The 18,444-nt window shown below is 43.6% G+C and overlaps 1 protein-coding gene across 1 annotated transcript in view; it reads left to right on the plus strand.

Moving 5' to 3' along the window:
- EPS8L3 (EPS8 signaling adaptor L3) overlaps positions 1–18,444 on the plus strand; it is a 302,100-nt gene that overhangs the window by 102,106 nt on the left and 181,550 nt on the right. The window contains exon 2 of the mRNA XM_073615885.1: positions 11,686–11,728. Coding sequence (XP_073471986.1) covers positions 11,703–11,728 — 26 coding nt within the window. The 5' untranslated portion in view covers positions 11,686–11,702. The remainder of the gene's footprint in view (positions 1–11,685; positions 11,729–18,444) is intronic.

An 18,444-nucleotide genomic window follows, 5' to 3' on the forward strand; every position in this document is an offset into this window, starting at 1 on the left:
AGGTATTATTGACGTCTTTGTAAATCTCGAGATCCAAAAAGCTAATACTTTTTACATCACATTGGTGGGTAAACTTCAAATTAAAGTGGTTTACGCCTAATATTTGCATAAATTGTTGTAGGGAATTTTTGGTACCCATCCAGATCATAAAAATATCATCTATGTAGCGTTTCCATATCAGAATATGATCTAGATATTCTGAGAGTTGATCTCGAGAAAACAAATGACGTTCCCACCCCCCCAGGTACAAATTAGCGTAGCCAGGGGCACAGCAAGTGCCCCTGGCTACGCCCTGCACTTGGAGGTAGTGGAAACCCATAAATTCAAAAGTATTATGGGTCAAGATGAAATAAAGTAGCTTAGGAATGAATTCGTTGTAATCCCACTGGTGGTGATCCTCCTCATATAAAAAGGTGCGGACCGTCCCGACCCCCTGCTCGTGAGGGATGCTGGAGTAGAGAGCCTCCACATCTAGGGTCACGAGCAGGGAGTCGGGAGGGACCGGTAGCCCCTCAATCTGCTTCAAAAGGTCTAGAGTATCTTTGGTGTACGACGGTAGAGCCGTAACATGGGGCATGAGTGTGGCATCTACAAGTTTACTGGGGTTATCTGTTAGGCTTCCAATACCTGAAATTATCGGTCTCCCAGGGGGCGACAAGGGGTCCTTATGCACTTTGGGAAGTGCATAGAACGTCGCCACCCTGGGAGACCTGCCTTTTCCCAATCCCCCTCCCTTCCCTCCCTCCCTCTTTTCTCTCCCCTTTTCTCTTCTTTTCTCCCCCCCTTTCCCCCCCTGCTTTCTTTCTCTTTTTCTTTTTCTTTTCCTTTTCTTTTTCCCTCTTTCCCTCCCCCCCTTCTCCCCCCCCCCTTGTTTGTATGTATGGTCTCCCCCTCCTTGTTCCCCAGCCCTGCGTTTAAGTACCCAATTTGCAAACTATGCACTACTGGCATCCCTTGCTTACTCACCAACCTGCACAATTTCAATCATTAATTTCAATTATGATTTCTAATGTTTTTGTAGACCCCCTGTTGTATGGGCTGTCCTGGACCGCTGGTTTGTGCTGTCCTTCCATCTGAGACCTTAATCTTTCATAGGGCCCTTGCCATGCCTCGCCACTAGGGGTTGGATTTTTCTATCTTTTCTAATTAAGTGGTTACTCGCACCTTTCTTACAGTACACTTACTGAGAACAACCTCTAAAAAATTTTTTTTTGTAATTTTTTGTGATTTTGACATATGTTTTTTTCTCTGTTTGTATGTATTTTTATTAGAACCTCTAGCTCCTGAAGAAGCGTTCTCTGTCAACGTGAAACATGTAGAGCAATTGGAGAATACACCACTTTGGAATACCAGACCTGCAGTGCTCCTTCAATCTCAAACCCTCTAGGGGAAGTCTACCCTTTTCCTATATTTGGAATTTAATGTACTGTTATGAGTATTAGAATCACTTAGGAGACTGCAGGATAGGATCCTCAATGGTGTTACTACATGCGTTGTATGCCTTTATCTGATGTGTTGTTTTTAAATGTCCATGTCCTTTCCCCATGTTCTTTGTATGTTATTAATAAAATTTAACCTTTTTACATACCTTTTGTAGTCCATTACAGTTGTGCCTCAAAAGTCCCATTTTTTAGTCCTTTGATGCTTCTAAGACACTATCGGGGACGTTGGCACAAGTGACCTTTAAGTACCTACAGAGTCACCCTGTATATTAGGTACTTCAGTACTAGGATTTTTCTTTTGCACGTTCCATGAACAGATGAATAAAATGTATAATCTTTTGTACTCGTGTGTTGAATTCGCCATGCATCTACTAATTGATGTTCGTGTAATTTTTTTTTGATCTACCTTAGTTGCTTTGTTTCTCTATTTGATGCAGCTGGCGTGCTGTCTAGTCTGTGGTCCATGGAAAAGTCAAAGGCTGGCCATACACCTATAGATTATATGCAGATTTTCTGTGGTTAGATGGAAAAAGTGCAACAGATTTCTCCATGTTCGCTAAACTGTGTGGATGGAGAAGTCTCCCACTTTTTCCATCTAACCATAGAAAATCTGCAGATAATCTATAGGTGTATGGCCAGCTTTAGTCTCCCGCCAGTATTAATTTACCTTGTTTAAATTCCATCAAATCTTTTAATATTCCCACCAGATACTTTTTGGGATTTATGTTGGGGCAATATACATTAGCAAGTGTATACTTCGTACCCTGAATGGACCCTATGAGGAAGAGGAAACGTCCTTCTGGGTCGACTTTTCTCTTTTCTATTACAAAAAGAATATTTTTCCTGAATCCAATTGCTACTCCTTTTGCCCTTCTAATTGGCGAGTCTCCATAAAACCACATTGGAATATTTCTTATATATAGTTTGGTATTTGAGTCTTGAGTGATATATGTCTTGTGGAGGAATATGATTCCGGCCATATTTCTTTCTGATTCTCGTAATATTACCCGTCTCCTCTCAGGTGAGTTTAATCCTCGTACGTTATAAGTCAAAATTTTTATGCTATTCATATCCTCCATTCCTCTCTAGCCCCCGTGCATCCCCCCTGGGGTGTCCTCCCCCCTGGTCCAGAGAAGAACCGCAAGAGGGGGCCCCCACACATGGGGCGACACGCGGGGGTAATTCATTTCTTATTAAGGCAGAAAGGTCAATAGGTCAAACCTTATCCCTCCCTTTCCCTTCCATCTACCCTCCTCACCTCCTCTCTTCCCCACTCCCCCCCTCCCCACCCCTACTACCTTGGGAATTTGACCACATGGTCTTGAGCAGGTATCCTATCTTTTTAGGATATCTCTTACCCTGCTCCTCTATCTTGAGGTGGAATTCTGCTTGGCACTTCGGGTCTACCTCTCCTATACTTGGGGTGGTAGCTTCTGGGCACACCTCGTATCCAGGTCTCTGCCCCCTTCACACTAACCTCTTCTGCTTCTTTACACTCTGTCTACCCTCCTGCCCGCCTCCCCCCTCCCTCTCCCCTTCCCTCCCTTCCCCCCCAGTCCGTATCTCAATATTTTTATTTACTTTTTTTTTTTTTTTTGATTTAGTGATTTTATTTGTTGTTGCTCTGCTATTCTATTTCCTGGGAATCAGCTGCCATTGCTCTTCTTCAAGCGTCTGTCTATCTTGTCTTTTGGTTGTCTCCCTAAGATATTCTGGTATTGGGATTTCCAGTGTTTTACAGAAGTCAGGGATTTCTTCTATAAATCTCAATTTAGTAGTACGTCCATTTCTCTTTACAATCAAACATGAAGGAAAGCCCCAGTTATTTTGCATTTCTTGCTCCTGCAAAATTTTCAATAAAAGTTTTAATGTCCTTCTCCTTCTCAGGGTTTCCTGCGAGAGGTCTTGAAAAATTTGTATCACTTTTCCCTCATATTCAGTTGGTGGTTTTCCCTTCCTCCTTCTCTGTCTCCTCCTTGGGTCACATACTTGTTCATAGGGCCGGAAGTGGGGCTTAAACTAGGGCATGGGGATTTGGCCACTACTCCCCCTCCCCTTCCAGACTTACCCCTCATCTTCCCACCTTACCCCCGCCTTACCCCTCAAAAAAAAGGGGGGGAGGGCAAAAGCAATCTTAGGTCTTTTTAGTAAGATCCCACATAGCAAGTAACCAATCGACAAAGGCAAAATAGTTTCCAGTGCCAGTATGTCCTGATCTCCCAAATCACATAAATATATTATAAAGTTCACTCTGATTGAATCGTCCAGATAGGTTATATAAGGCTTACTTTAGGTGTTACTTTAAATCATTCCTTTGTTTTTCTGGCTATAGGCACTCTGTCCCGCATATAACAGTATACTCTGTTCCCACTTCCACTTTACAGTCTTGTATGTATATGCTTTTTTACATTATAATTTAATACTTTTTTACTTATCTTGGGGGGGGGGGCTCCTCTCTGTTCCACAGTCTCCTCCATGGGCTCTCTCATGAGCTGCTCCCTTTGCTCTGCTTTGTTCAACTCCCTTCAGGGACCCTCCGTGAGCCTCGGCTTACCCTTCAGGGATTCGGCGTCCTCCTCACACTTCCTCACACTTCCCCTGTGTGTTTGTTTGCCGATTTCCAGGCACCCTGGCGCCTCCTCCCTCTTACCTGTCTCCTCTCCCCGTGGGGTGTCTCAGCTCCAGCCTCACAGATTCTCAGGCTCAGATAGGAGAGGTAGGAATTTCACCCAGGCACACCACATCTTCAATTTCCACCTCTCCCACCTCTCTCTCCTTCAGCCTTCCTCCCAGAGCGATGTCCTATGACTCTTAGCGAGAAAGGGGGGGAGAGAGAAACGGTGCAGCTGCACTTTTGCGGTAACGAGGGTGTTCCTCTAACGTTGCCGATACAACAACCGCTTCTCCCGTTCTCCACTATGCTGTCTGCACGATAGGGACAGAGGTTCTAGCCTGCTCAAGTGAGACTGGTAGAGGGGATTGGCGGAGCGGGCGGACCTAATATCGTTTCATTAGACAAGGTTGTATGGGGTTGGAGACCCGGAGCTCCTATGGTGTGCACCTACTCGGCGCCATTACTAAACTCCTCCCACCAACTCCAAATTGTGAGAACCACCTTTCATGGAATAAAAGTCATCTAAACCTGCTTGTGGCTGTAATGTAATGTCGGGTACCGGGCAATATGGATGGAAATTATTGAGAAAAACGTCATTGGTACCCCCCCACCTATTCCCAGGCCCTTTGGGTCTTGTATGGATATTAAGGGGAACCCCGCACCCAAATTAAAAAAAGAAAAGGCGTGGGGCCCCCAGGAGTATTTAGGCGGTCTAAACAAGACAAGGACTGTAGGTTTGTTCTTAAGTTGAATCTGTTTGTAATTTGGAACAGGTATATTTTGTAAGTGTAGCTCCAGCCCAAAAATCTATTTTTAAGCTTTTTGGATAACATAGGGAAGGGTTATCACCCCTGTAACATTTGTTTTGCTGTCTGTGCCCCAGTTCAGAAAATGTCACCTCACTTTCTGTCCCAATGACAATTGGATTTTGAAAATTTGGGGTTATTACACAAGGATTGGTCATAAAGCATCAGTGGAGACACCTTTTTCCCATATTAACTCTTACAGGAGAGAATTTCCCTTCCTAGGAGTAGATTTCCTCTCACTTCCTGTTGTCTCCCTCCGTTTGTAAGTAGGAGTTGTTTGTAAGTCGGATGTTTGAAAGGATTGGTCATAAAGCATCAGTGGAGACACCTTTTTCCCATATTAACTCTTACAGGAGAGAATTTCCCTTCCTAGGAGTAGATTTCCTCTCACTTCCTGTTGTCTCCCTCCGTTTGTAAGTAGGAGTTGTTTGTAAGTCGGATGTTTGAAAGTAGGGGACCGCCTGTATATACTATATGGCCTGCCCTATATACTCTGCAGAGAATTGGGCCTTAGGTGTTGGTGGTACCAGAACACTGTAAGCCCTCACAGTTAGTCTTGGTGGGCGCTGTAACGGGCCCTGCTGTGAAATATTGTATCAAGAATTGTAATTACATGCCCCTGTTGAACAGGGGCAGAAAAATTGGTCCTTTGATGGTTTTGTGGTGGTGGTGTCACAACACTGTAAGCCCTCACAGTTACCCTTGGTGGGTGCAGGAACGGGCCCTGCTGTGAAATATTAGATCAAAAATTGTAATTACACGCCCCTGTAAAACAGGGGCAGAAAAATTGGGTCTTAGGCAGTGGTGGTGGTGCCACAACACTGTAACCCCTCACAGATACTCTAGTTCAGTGCAAGAACGAGCCCTGCTGTGAAATATTACAGCAAAAAATGTGATTACACGCCCCTGTTAAACAGGGGCAGAAAAACTGGGCCTTAGGCACTGGTGGTGGTGCCACAATACTGCAACCCCCTCACAGATACTCTAGTTGAGCGCAAGAACGAGCCCTGCTGCAAAATATTACAGCAAAATTATAATTATACGCCCCTATTAAACAGGGGCAGAAAAATTGGGTCTTAGGCACTGATGGTGGTGGCCTGAAACAAAAATGTTCTTAGAAGCTATCAACATGAACATTGAGGAGGAATAGGATAGTCACTCAGCATAACAGGATAGTCACTCAGCATAGGCAGTCTTCAAGGGATCTCACATTCATAGAAAAATTAATCAGTTACATCAGCATCAGGTGCTTGGTAGCTGGTGATCCAAGACTGGTTCATTTTTATGAAGGTGAGCCGATCAACTGAGTCTGTGGACAGGTGCACTCTGTGATCAGTTACAAAGTCTCCAGCAGCACTGAATGTGCGTTCAGAAAGAACGCTGGATGCAGGACAGGCCAGTAGCTCAACTGCATATTGTGCAAGCTCTGGCCAGTGATCCATCCTCAAAACCCAGTAACCCAGTGGATTTTCGGTTGGAAAGGTCTCCAAATCTGATCTTGCCCCTAGGTATTCCTGTAAATCAGACACTGGTGATGGTTGCTGGAACCAATCAGACCTATCAGAACGCATCGGCTACCTTCTCCATCGCTCCTTCTGTGACTGACCGAAGCCTCAGCAACACATTGTCCAGGAGGACAAGGAAATTGTAACCTCCCATGCTCTGGAAACGCATTGCACAAACCTTTCTGCAAGGCCTCCCGAGATGTTTGCTGAGATGTTTGCTGAGTGCTAGGATGTTGCTGAGTGCTAGGCTCCACCTCCATGCTGACACAATCCTCATCCTCCTCCTCCTCTTCCTGTGTGATCGGCAGGCCCGCAGAAATACTGCCTGGATAAAGGAGGCCTTGAGAGGTAAGGAAGTCCTCCTCTTCCTCCCTCTGTTCTGCCTCAAGTGTCCTGTCCATTATTCCTCGAAGCGTGTGCTCCAACAGGAAGACCAGAGGGACAATATCACTGATGCATGCACTGTCACTGCTCACCATCCTCGTGGCCTCCTCAAATGGTGACAGGACAGTGCATGCATCCTTGATCAGTAGCCACTGGCGTGACGGAAAAAAGCCAAGCTCCCCTGACCCTGTCCTGGTGTCATACTCACACAGGTACTCATTGATGGCCCTCTGCTGCATGTGCAGCCGCTGGAGCATTGCCAACATTGAGTTCCACCTGGTGGGCATGTCAAAAAATTAGGCGGTTCTTGGGCAGGTTCCATTCCTTTTGAGAGCACTGGCATTATATGACCGGCGGAAATGCCCACAGACTTTCCTGGCCTGCCTCAGGAGATCCTGTAAGCCCAGGTACCTGCACAAGAACCGCTGCACCACCAAATTAAAGGTGTGAGCCAAACAGGGAACATGGGTCAAATGTCCCTGTCGGAGGGCGGAGAGGAGGTTGGTGCCATTGTCGCAAACCACCATTCCTGGCTGAAACTGGAGTGGCATCAACCACCTCTGAGTCTGCCCCCGCAGAACTGACAGAATCTTTGCCCCAGCGTGCCTCGAGTCCCCCAAGCAGACCAACTCAAGCACAGCATGGCATCTTTTTGCCTGAGTGCTTGCATAGCCCCTTGAACGCCTATGGAGCACCGCTGGTTCCGAAAACAAATCTGCAGAGGAAGAGGCCATAGAGGAAGAAAAAGAGGAGGGGGTGGAGGACAGAGGTGTGGCAGAATCACCACTACTAGCATTTTGGAGGCGTGGTGGTGGAACAAGCGGCAACAATACTGCAACCTGTCCTGCATCCTTCCCAGCTGCCAGCAGAGTTACCCAGTGCACTGTGAAAGAAAGGTAATGTCCCTGTCCATGCCTACTGGACCATGAGTCAGCGGTAATATGCACCTTACCGCTGACCACCCTATCCCACGAGGCCAAGACATTGCCTTCCACATGCCGGTAGAGAGCCGGAATGGCCTTCTGTGAAAAGAAATGGCATTTGGGAACCTGCCACTGAGGTACCGCACATTGAAAGGGGGCAGAGTCTACCAGCTGAAAAGGCAGCAGTTGGAGTGCTAGCAATTTAGCCAAGCTAGCATTCAGCCGCTGAGCATGTGGATGGCTGGGACTGAATTTCTTTCGACGGTTTAGCAACTGGGGTAGGGAAATTTGCCTGCTACAACCAGATGTTTGTGCAGCGATAGCAGATTGCACGCAAGTACATGGCACACCTAATTCTACACCTTCATTCCTCTCAGTGCAGGTTTCTGAGAGGACTGAAGGTATAGTGGGGTTGGAGATCCCAGCTGTTGAGGAACAAGGAGAGGTCCACCTTGTTCTTTGGTGTGGGTCTTTTAAGTACTGTTGCCAATGGACTGCATGGGAGGTCGACATATGTCTGGTCAAGCATGTGGTGCCCAAGCGGCTGCTGTTTTGGCCACGCTTGATACTCTTCAGACATATGCTGCAAACAGCAATGGTGTGATCTGCTGCACACGTATCAAAAAAGGCCCAAAACAAAGAATTTTTCAAAATACACGGGGAGTCAGCAGCGCCCTGCACATGCGGAGCTCTGCGGTGTGATGCAGTCGGGTGGCTGCCCTTAAGCTGGCCCCTGAAGGGCATCCTGCCTCATTGGAGATGTGCCTCCTCCTCCTCTCTTCTATCAGGCACCCACATAGAGTCAGTGACCTCATCATCCCCTCCCTCCTCGTCACTGGAGCAAACCTGGCAGTATGCTGCAGCTGGGGGAACATGACTGCCAGTTTCTTGTCCTTCTTGGGCACCCCCTCTCTCGGGGCTCACGTTACTGCCTTCCTCAACCTGGGTACCATCATCAGAGCCTTCAAAATGCTGCGCATCCTCCTGCAGCATGTACCCATCACTGTGGTCGAACAGTTTGGGGGACTCCTCCGTGCATGATGGTGGGGCTAGGGAAGGAGTGACCTTGGTGGCCTTCCAGACATGCTGTAAAATTTTATTAGCAAAACACAGCCTGAAGTTTACTAGAAAAAGTACACCAGGAATGGCCTGCAGTCAGATATAGACTTGGCTAGACTAGAATGCAGTGGATATATATATATGTAGGAAACTGTATATATATTTTATGCACTGCAGATCAATGAATCGCCTGCCTGCCTGAAAGTATATTTGAAAACGTGCACCAGGAATGGCCTGCAGTCAGATATAGGCTTGGCTAGACTGGAATGCAGTGGATATCTATATGTAGGAGATTGTATATATATTTTATGCACTGCAGATCACTGAATCACCTGCCTGCCTGAAAGTGTATTTGAAAATGTACACCAGAAATGGCCTGCAGTCAGATATAAGCTTGGCTAGACTAGAATGCAGTGGATATATATGTAGGAGACTGTGTATATATTTTATGTACTGCAGTTCACTGAATCACCTGCCTGCCTGCCTGAAAGTATATTTGAAAACCTACACCAGGAATGGCCTACAGTTAGATATAGGCTTGGCTAGATTAGAATGCAGTGGATATATATATGTAGGAGACTGTATATATATTTTATGCACTGCAGCTCACTGAATCACCTGCCTGCCTGAAAGTATATTTGAAAACATACACCAGGAATGGCCTGCAGTGAGATATAGCTAAACTGTATGCTGTGGATATATATATATATATATATATATATATATATATATATATATATATAATATGACACTGACTGTATATATATATATATTAAATACACTGCAGCTAACTGAATCACCTGCCTGCCTGAAGTATATTAGAAACAGTACACAAGGAACGGCCTGCAGTCAGATCTAGTTAAACTAGATACAGTGTATATACATATATATACAAGCCTGGATGTATATATATATATATATATATATACTAAATACACTGCAGCTAACTGAATCGCCTGCCTGCTCAATCTAAATGAAATGACACTCTCTCTCGGTCAATGCCAGCAACACACTACACAGAGCCATGCAGGTGGCCTTATATAGTGTGGGGCATGGACTTAACCCCCTGAGCCATAATTGGCCAAAGGCACCCTGCCTTTGGCCAATGATGGCTCTCTTTGCTGACGGCACTGTGATTGGCCAAAGCATGCGGGTCATAGTGCATGCTTGGCCAATCATCAGACAGCAATGCACTTTGATGCCGCAGTGCATTATGGGCCTTGTTCTACACCTAGGAACAAGCCGTCTTCATTGCGGTCCCAGCTATTAAGGGCCTGTACCCTTCTTTTTGCTGTTCCTTGTGGACCCCTTGGCCCGACACGCCCAGCTGGTCCCCACTTTGATGCTATGTTTTACCAGACACACTGGGGAAGCTCTACATACCTCCCAGTCTTCAGCCCCCAATACATGGGCTCATGTACTGCTCTACTTTCCTAAAAGTATATTATTGATTGTTACTATGGAGATCGGAAATCGGAGTGTCATCTGTTAAGCCATCAAACTACCATCTGTCTAGGACACGATTATTGTCTTTGAACTAACCATACAGTATATCCTCACAAAATCCCTGAAGAAGGAACTGTACTAACAATAGTCCGAAACATGTTGGGTATCCTGATTATCATGTTCGATTGTGTTCTTCTGTCTTAGAGCCCCTTCTGACATGGTGCAGGAGTTTAACTCTATGAATTGTTCACTATATTGCTTTTTAACTATGTATCTCATGTAATTTTTGAATAAAGTTATATATTTTTTACTATCTTTCTACTCTCTTGACCTGTTATATATGAACTCAACCCCCCACCCATACAATCCCCGGGGCAAATTTTTCCTATTTTTCCCTTGACTATTTTGGGATGAGGTGAGGGGCTCGATATATATATATATTTAATTTGGCTTGGTAGTCTCATACTTTCATATCCCTAGTGTACACACCCCAATTTTAGGGAGGTCTGGGATTACCAAATCTCTGCAATATTATCTTGCGGTCAGATTTGCCCATTTGGCAAAATGGCACTCTTCTTCAGCCCAAATATACTAGCTTCACTTTGAATGCTCTTCAATCAACTTGTACTACCTCCTAGAACTACTGTGGTCAAATTATGCCAGAAGTGCCACCCCTAAGTCAAAGTTTAGCTCTTTTTAGTGCTATACAATGGGCAATAGCCATGAATTGGTGCTCCCCTATAGTTCTCCGTTCTCAGGTGCTACATAGAATGGAGGCCATAAAACTTATGCATAGAATTCATCACACTATCATGGATACCATGCATATTTATAAACGTACTGTAAATAGAAAACTCTGTCTTTTTATTTAGATGCTAGAAGTTAATAGGTTTTGACTGATATACTTGACTTTATATAAATTGTACTTTTTGTACTTGGAACTCTATAACTATATTGGATGCTTTACTGAGAGATTTACATAGTTACATAGTTAGTCAGGTGATGGTTCTTATATATGCATTAGTATATCCCGGTTAGGATACAAATCTTTGAGTTCTTCACTGCTTGTACTATGTATACAGAGAGCTGTGATGATATTAGACCCAACTTTGCATTTTGTATTGTATTGTTACCATAAGCTTCACTAAAAATTGTTGGTATTAAAAAAAAAAAATAACAGTTGGCCAGGAACATAATAAAACATGAAAGCTACAGGGAAATACTACTAGCAGATCAAAAAGATTTTATGAAGTTCATCTGAGCAATTTGATGCTACTTCACTGATCACCAAAACGACTTCAAGGCTAATGACTGCCAGATATGCATACCTAACCACTGGCATGTACCATGAAAGGAAATATTGCATTGTAAGAGATTAATCGTTTGCAGACGTTTTTCGAAAAATTTTAGAGATTATTTCTGTTAGAAGCTTTTTATAAATTATGTCACATTAAGGTAACAACAGCTAACAATTACCTATATACTAAATTTTATTTTTTCATACAGGTGTAACCACTACAATTATGGATGATTTCCTGAATGCGATAGAGTAAGTAATTTTACTGAATTGCATAGTCAATGTAAGCTCGTGTCACAAAGCATGTTTTTATAAATTATCCAAAATCTGTTTCAGGGAAGCTTTCCACAGCTACAATTAGATTTTGGTCTGACTTTCAGTGCAAATATGTAGTGCAACTTGGATGTTAGTTGGATGTGGTTTGTATATTCTATGGGACCAAAATTACCCTGAAATGCCACTAAAGTAGTGCAGGAACCTTTTCCAAGATTGTGCTGTGTTGAATTGCATTGATGTGAACAGGCACCTTTGAAAACAATGTGATTTACATCGTCATGCAATTCTGTGCAACTCAAGTCCCATCTGAAATCGCACTCGTTTGAACAGGGCCTTAATATTTTAAAGAATCTTTTAATATTTAAGCTTTGGCCTTCTTATTAATTGTGTGGATTATTTGCTGAATGTTTCAAAATAAGAATTGTTTGGGTCTAAAATTAGGCACGAGACTCAGGTTTGAGTATTTGCAGGAAGATAGTTAATGCTATACTTAGTAGTCCTGAACAGTGCTGTATACATTGCTTTACACAGAACTATACACAATTAATGGTCTATGTATAAAAAAGTTATCATAGCATTCACACTAAAGCCATGAATAATATCCATAATGTTTGTAATGCATTTAAAATGTCAGATTCAATTGTCTTTTAGTGCCGGTTCACACTTGTGCGATGCGATTTTGATGCAAATTTTTTCATTGCGTGTTTGCTTATTAACAGCGCAATTGTATTGCGAATTCAATGTGAATTTTTTGCGCTTAAAAGGTAAATTAGGCACAGATGCAATTTGTGCTCAGGCCAATCGAAAAGGCAAGAAGAAAATGGGTGTTAACTTCCTGTGCTCTTCCTTGTTTTCCTTTGTGGGGAGAGTATTGTCGTTGAGGAGAGTGGTTTGTTTGTGAGTAGTCAGTGAGGATTTTGATTTGTGGTCATTATGTTTCATCAAATGCCGTTGATCATGGCAGCAGTTGTTACTGCTACTGCTGCAGTCCTGATGGACAAAGCCAGGAGGAAGAGGAGGAGGAAGAGACTGATGAGTACAAGAAGATATTGGGTCCATCCAATTATTCAAAATAGGGAAGAGAGAGAGGCCAGTTCAGGACCCTCTACAATGATCTCAGGCAGCATGAGGAGAAGTTCTTCAACCATTCCCGGATGTCAGTAAATAGGTTAGTACCTGTACCCCTCTTCCTTCTCCTCCTCCTTCCTTCTTACTATCTATCACTGACATGCATCCTACTGACCACCAATGCCACTGACCACCAATGCCACTGACCACCAATGTAAGGGCATGCATCCCACTGACCACCAATCCCACTGACCACCAATCTTACTGACCACCAATGCCAATGCCACTGACCACCAATCTTACTGACCACCGATGCCACTGACCACCAATCCCACGACCACCAATGCCACTGACCACCAATCCCACTGACCACCAATGTAAGAGCATGCATCCCACTGACCACCAATCCCACTGACCACCAATGCCAATGCCACTGACCACCAATCTTACTGACCACCAATCTTACTGACCGCCAATGGCACTGACCACCAATCCCACTGACCACCAATGTAGGGCATGCATCCCACTGGCCACCAATCTTACTGATCACCAATCTTACTGACCACCTATTCCACTGACCACCAATCTCACTGACCACCAATGCCACTGACCACCAATCCCACTTTTGATCTCTTTTCTCCTTTTACTAGAACTCTTGCCTATTACCATTCTATTTGATTTTGTGTATGGGCTTTAGCCTGTCACTTACATTGAATTTGTGGTTTTATTCCTTAGTTTCGATTAATTGCTGCTTGGTACACGTTTGGAGTATCAGAACACCACCTTTCGGAATAGTGTGGAGCCAGCGGAAAGGTTGCTTGTTACATTAAGGTAAAATTTTATAGATATACTTTGTGAAATTTTATGCTATGCACCATAGTAAGCTATAGTAAGGAATGCAAAGAATGCAGACAGATATGACAACAAAATTGTGTTCCAAAAAAGTATTTATTTTTTTATTTTCAAAAACTTAATACGTAATTATTTTCTGATTACATACTTTGCGTGAAATATTTTGGAAACAATCTAACTCCCTCTGACTCTCTAAATTCCTCTGACTCTCTAACTCCCTCTGACTCTCTGACCTCCTCTGACTCTATAACTCTCTAACTTCCCCTGACTCTCTAACTCCCTCTGACTCTCTAACTCACTCTGACTCTCTAACTCACTCTGACTCTCTTACTTCCTCTGACTCTCTTACTTCCTCCTACTCTCTAACTCACTCTGACTCTCTACTTCCTCTGACTCTCTAACTTCCCCTGACTCTCTTGCTTCCTCTGACTCTCTTTGCTTCCTCTGACTGTCTTGCTTCCTCTGACTGTCTAGCTTGAACGTAACTGAACTTTAATATTAAGTTACAAAACTTTAGTAACTCAAACTCTATCCCTCCAACTCATCCTCCCTGTCATCTCCCACTCTCTCATCCTCCATCCCTCGCATCTTCATCTCCACTTTCCCCCTAATCTTTTTTCTCTACATCTCTATTTCCCTGAGCCATTCAAAATATGATAGCATTTTGGAATACACTATTCAAAATTACAAAAAATAATTTAACAAAAACATAACGCTAACAAAGAAAGTATCAGTTTTCAACGTGAAGTTGGTAGCGGCATTAGCAGGTAGTCAGCTACAAATTCAAACAACTTGGTGAACTATGTTCATCAGGCTTAGTTAAATCATGCCGTTGTAGTGTTGCTGTTGAAGAGCTTGGTGGTGTTAGCTGCAAGGCTTCACCTTGTGTTGAGGGATATTTCCTCAACACAGGTGGGGATATCTCGTTATCTGGTGGTACACTTGGGGGCCCATATTGTCGATAGGGTGTAGGCATGTTTGAGGCTACTTCAAGCGATCGATTGTGATATGGATAATGTCAGTTTCTGCTGTTCCATTGGTCTTGTTACAGGTGGAAATGGATTTGCCACAGTCGGTATTTGCTCGTAGAGTTGTGCTGGTCTGTTTTGTGTCGGGACATGGTAAGATGTTGAGTCACGTGGTTTCGTATCCATTTGTCTGCCGATATCCGTGGTTCTACTTTGGGGTGAAATTACTGAGGCAACAGGTGAAGGAATAGGATATGGGATTCGTGATCTGGGGGTCTCATACATGCTAGAGGGTTCTGCTAAACTAGAGGGATAATGGTTTGGTGCAGTGTTTGAGGCAGAAGAAATGGGAGTAAATATTTGAGTACTAGGAATGTCGTGCATTGGCACAGAAACATGGCGTGGCACAGTGAATGAATGGATGCAATGTTGCACTGCAATCCTCATATTAAAGTAATGGTCTGGCAAGACCTCTTTGAGAATAGGCACCAAACTAATGGCAAACATAGTGTGAGGGCATCGCTGGGCATCGATTTGTTCAGTGATACCTGACACTATGTGTAGTAATTTATTGGTCTGGTCTTGGTCTTCAACCTGTTCTGCTGCCCTGCTGCTTTTCTTCCTGCGGGAAGCAGATGCTTGCCTTTGCCTTCTGCCGGAAGGTGTCGAAACATCCGTATCCTCATTATCTCGCTGCTGAGCAGAGGACTCATGTACCTCGATCAGATCACCCTGGAGCTCCATAGATGAATCCTCCTGATTTGTGCAAGCAAATGATACTCCTTCATCACCGTCAACACTAGGAGCATGCTCCTCCTCCCACTCCTCCTCCTCCTCTTCCTCCTCCCAACTTGCTTCCGTGCTGCAATACAAAAAATGTAAACTGGAACTGTTATGAAATAAAAAGTATAGCTGATAGAGGGAGAAGTAAAGGTTAGGACTAGTTAATTATATAGAGATGGTAGAGTGACCGATTCATGTATCATAACTTACTTCCTCATAACTTACTTCCTCAACTTCCCTAAACTACAAACCTTGCTAAAAGGCATAAATTGGGATAAAATATTAGGAACAAAGAATACGGAGGAGAGATGGGTTTGCTTTAAGAGCATATTAAATAAGGGCATTAGCCAATGTATCCCATTGGGTAATAAATTTAAAAGAGCGAACAAACATCCTGGGTGGCTTAACTCCAATGTAAAAATGCATATAAAAGCAAAGGAGAAGGCCTTCAAAAAATACAAGGTTGAGGGATCATCCTCAGCATTCAGAATTTATAAAGAATGCAATAAGAAATGTAAGGGTGCAATTAGGACGGCTAAGATAGAACATGAAAGACACATAGCGGAGGAGAGCAAAAACAATCCCAAGAAATTCTTTAAGTATGTAAACAGTAAAAAAGGGAGGACAGACCATATTGGCCCCATAAAGAATGAGGAAGGACATCTGGTTACAAAGGATGGGGAGATGGCAAAGGTATTGAATTTATTCTTCTCCTCAGTCTTCACGAGTGAATCGGGGGGCTTCAGTAACCAAAACTGCAGTGTTTATCCTCATGACACAACACAGGAAACACCTACATGGTTAACAGAGGACGGAATTAAAATTAGACTTGAGAAACTTAACATTAATAAATCACCGGGACCAGATGGCTTGCATCCGAGGGTACTTAGGGAACTCAGTCAGGTGATTGCCAGACCGTTGTTCCTAATTTTTACAGACAGTCTATTGACTGGAATGGTACCAGCTGATTGGAGAAAAGCCAATGTAGCACCAATATTTAAAAAGGGCCCAAAAAGCATCCCTGGGAATTACAGACCAGTTAGCCTAACATCAATAGTATGTAAACTCTTGGAGGGGATGATAAGGGACTATATACAAGATTTTAGTAATAAGAATGATATCATTAGCAGTAATCAACATGGATTCATGAAGAATCGTTCTTGCCAAACCAATCTATTAACCTTCTATGAGGAGGTGAGTTGCCATCTAGATAAAGGAAGGCCCGTAGACGTGGTGTATCTGGATTTTGCAAAAGCATTTGACACAGTTCCCCATAAACGTTTACTGTACAAAATAAGGTGCGTTGGTATGGACCATAGGGTGAGTACATGGATTGAAAACTGGCTACAAGGGCGTGTTCAGAGGGTGGTGATAAATGGGGAGTACTCAGAATGGTCAGGGGTGGGTAGTGGGGTTCCCCAGTGTTCTGTGCTGGGACCAATCCTATTTAATTTGTTCATAAACGACCTGGAGGATGGGATAAACAGTTCAATCTCTGTATTTGCAGACGATACTAAGCTAAGCAGGGCAATAACTTCTCCGCAGGATGTGGAAATCTTGCAAAAAGACCTGAACAAATTAATGGGGTGGGCGACTACATGGCAAATGAGATTCAATGTAGAAAAATGTAAAATAATGCATTTGGGTGGCAAAAATATGAATGCAATCTATACACTGGGGGGAGAACCTCTGGGGGAATCTAGGATGGAAAAGGACCTGGGGGTCCTTGTAGATGATAGGCTCAGCAATGGCATGCAATGCCAAGCTGCTGCTAATAAAGCAAACAGAATATTGGCATGCATTAAAAGGGGGATCAACGCAAGAGATAAAATGATAATTCTCCCGCTCTACAAGACTCTGGTCCGGCCGCACCTGGAGTATGCTGTCCAGTTCTGGGCACCAGTCCTCAGGAGGGACGTACTGGAAATGGAGCGAGTACAAAGAAGGGCAACAAAGCTAATAAAGGGTCTGGAGGATCTTAGTTATGAGGAAAGGTTGCGAGCACTGAACTTATTCTCTCTGTAGAAGAGACGCTTGAGAGGGGATATGATTTTAATTTACAAATACTGTACTGGTGACCCCACAATAGGGATAAAACTTTTTCGCAGAAGAGAGTTTAATAAGACTCGTGGCCACTCATTACAATTAGAAGAAAAGAGGTTTAACCTTAAACTACGTAGAGGGTTTTTTACTGTAAGAGCGGCAAGGATGTGGAATTCCCTTCCACAGGCGGTGGTCTCAGCGGGGAGCATTGATAGCTTCAAGAAACTATTAGATAATCACCTGAATGACCGCAACATACAGGGATATGTAATGTAATACTGACACATAATCACACACATAGGTTGGACTTGATGGACTTGTGTCTTTTTTCAACCTCACCTACTATGTAACTATGTAACTATGTAATTCTAGTACTGGCTTAAAAAAATCCATGTATCTGGCGAAGGCATAGGGACGCTTTGGGGGGGCACCAGACCCACTCCTTGCTTCACGCTGCAGTCTCTGGTGTCTCTGAAGTGTGTCCTTGAGGCTCCACCACCTAGTGCGTATGAGTCCTTCTGTAATAAAAAAAAAAAAAAACATAACTAAATTTATTTTATATTTTTTTCAGGTACCTAGCAACTGGAAATTCATTTGCCAGATTACACTACGAGTTCAAATCGGAAAATCTACGGTGAGCACAATTGTGCGTGACACCCGTATCACCATCTGGGTGGTCCTAAGTGATGTGGTCATGAGAAAACCAAACAAAGAGGAATGGAACACCAAAGCTGAGTTGTTTTGGGAGCGCTGCAACTTCCCTAACTGTGTTGGTGCCATAGACGGCAAGCACATCAGAATTGTGAGGTCAGTCGGTAGTGGGACAAAATTTTTTAAGTATAAAAAATATTTTTCTTTCATTCTTCTGGCAGTGGCTGATGCAAACTACTTGTTCACCTATATCGGCATTTTTTTCCCACTCAAGTTTTGGAAGAATGATTCGGGAGAACGCACTAGACCTCCCAAACGAACAAGCGC

The sequence above is a fragment of the Aquarana catesbeiana genome, linkage group LG02 (genome assembly GCF_042186555.1).
Source record: "Aquarana catesbeiana isolate 2022-GZ linkage group LG02, ASM4218655v1, whole genome shotgun sequence".
NCBI lineage: Eukaryota > Metazoa > Chordata > Amphibia > Anura > Ranidae > Aquarana > Aquarana catesbeiana.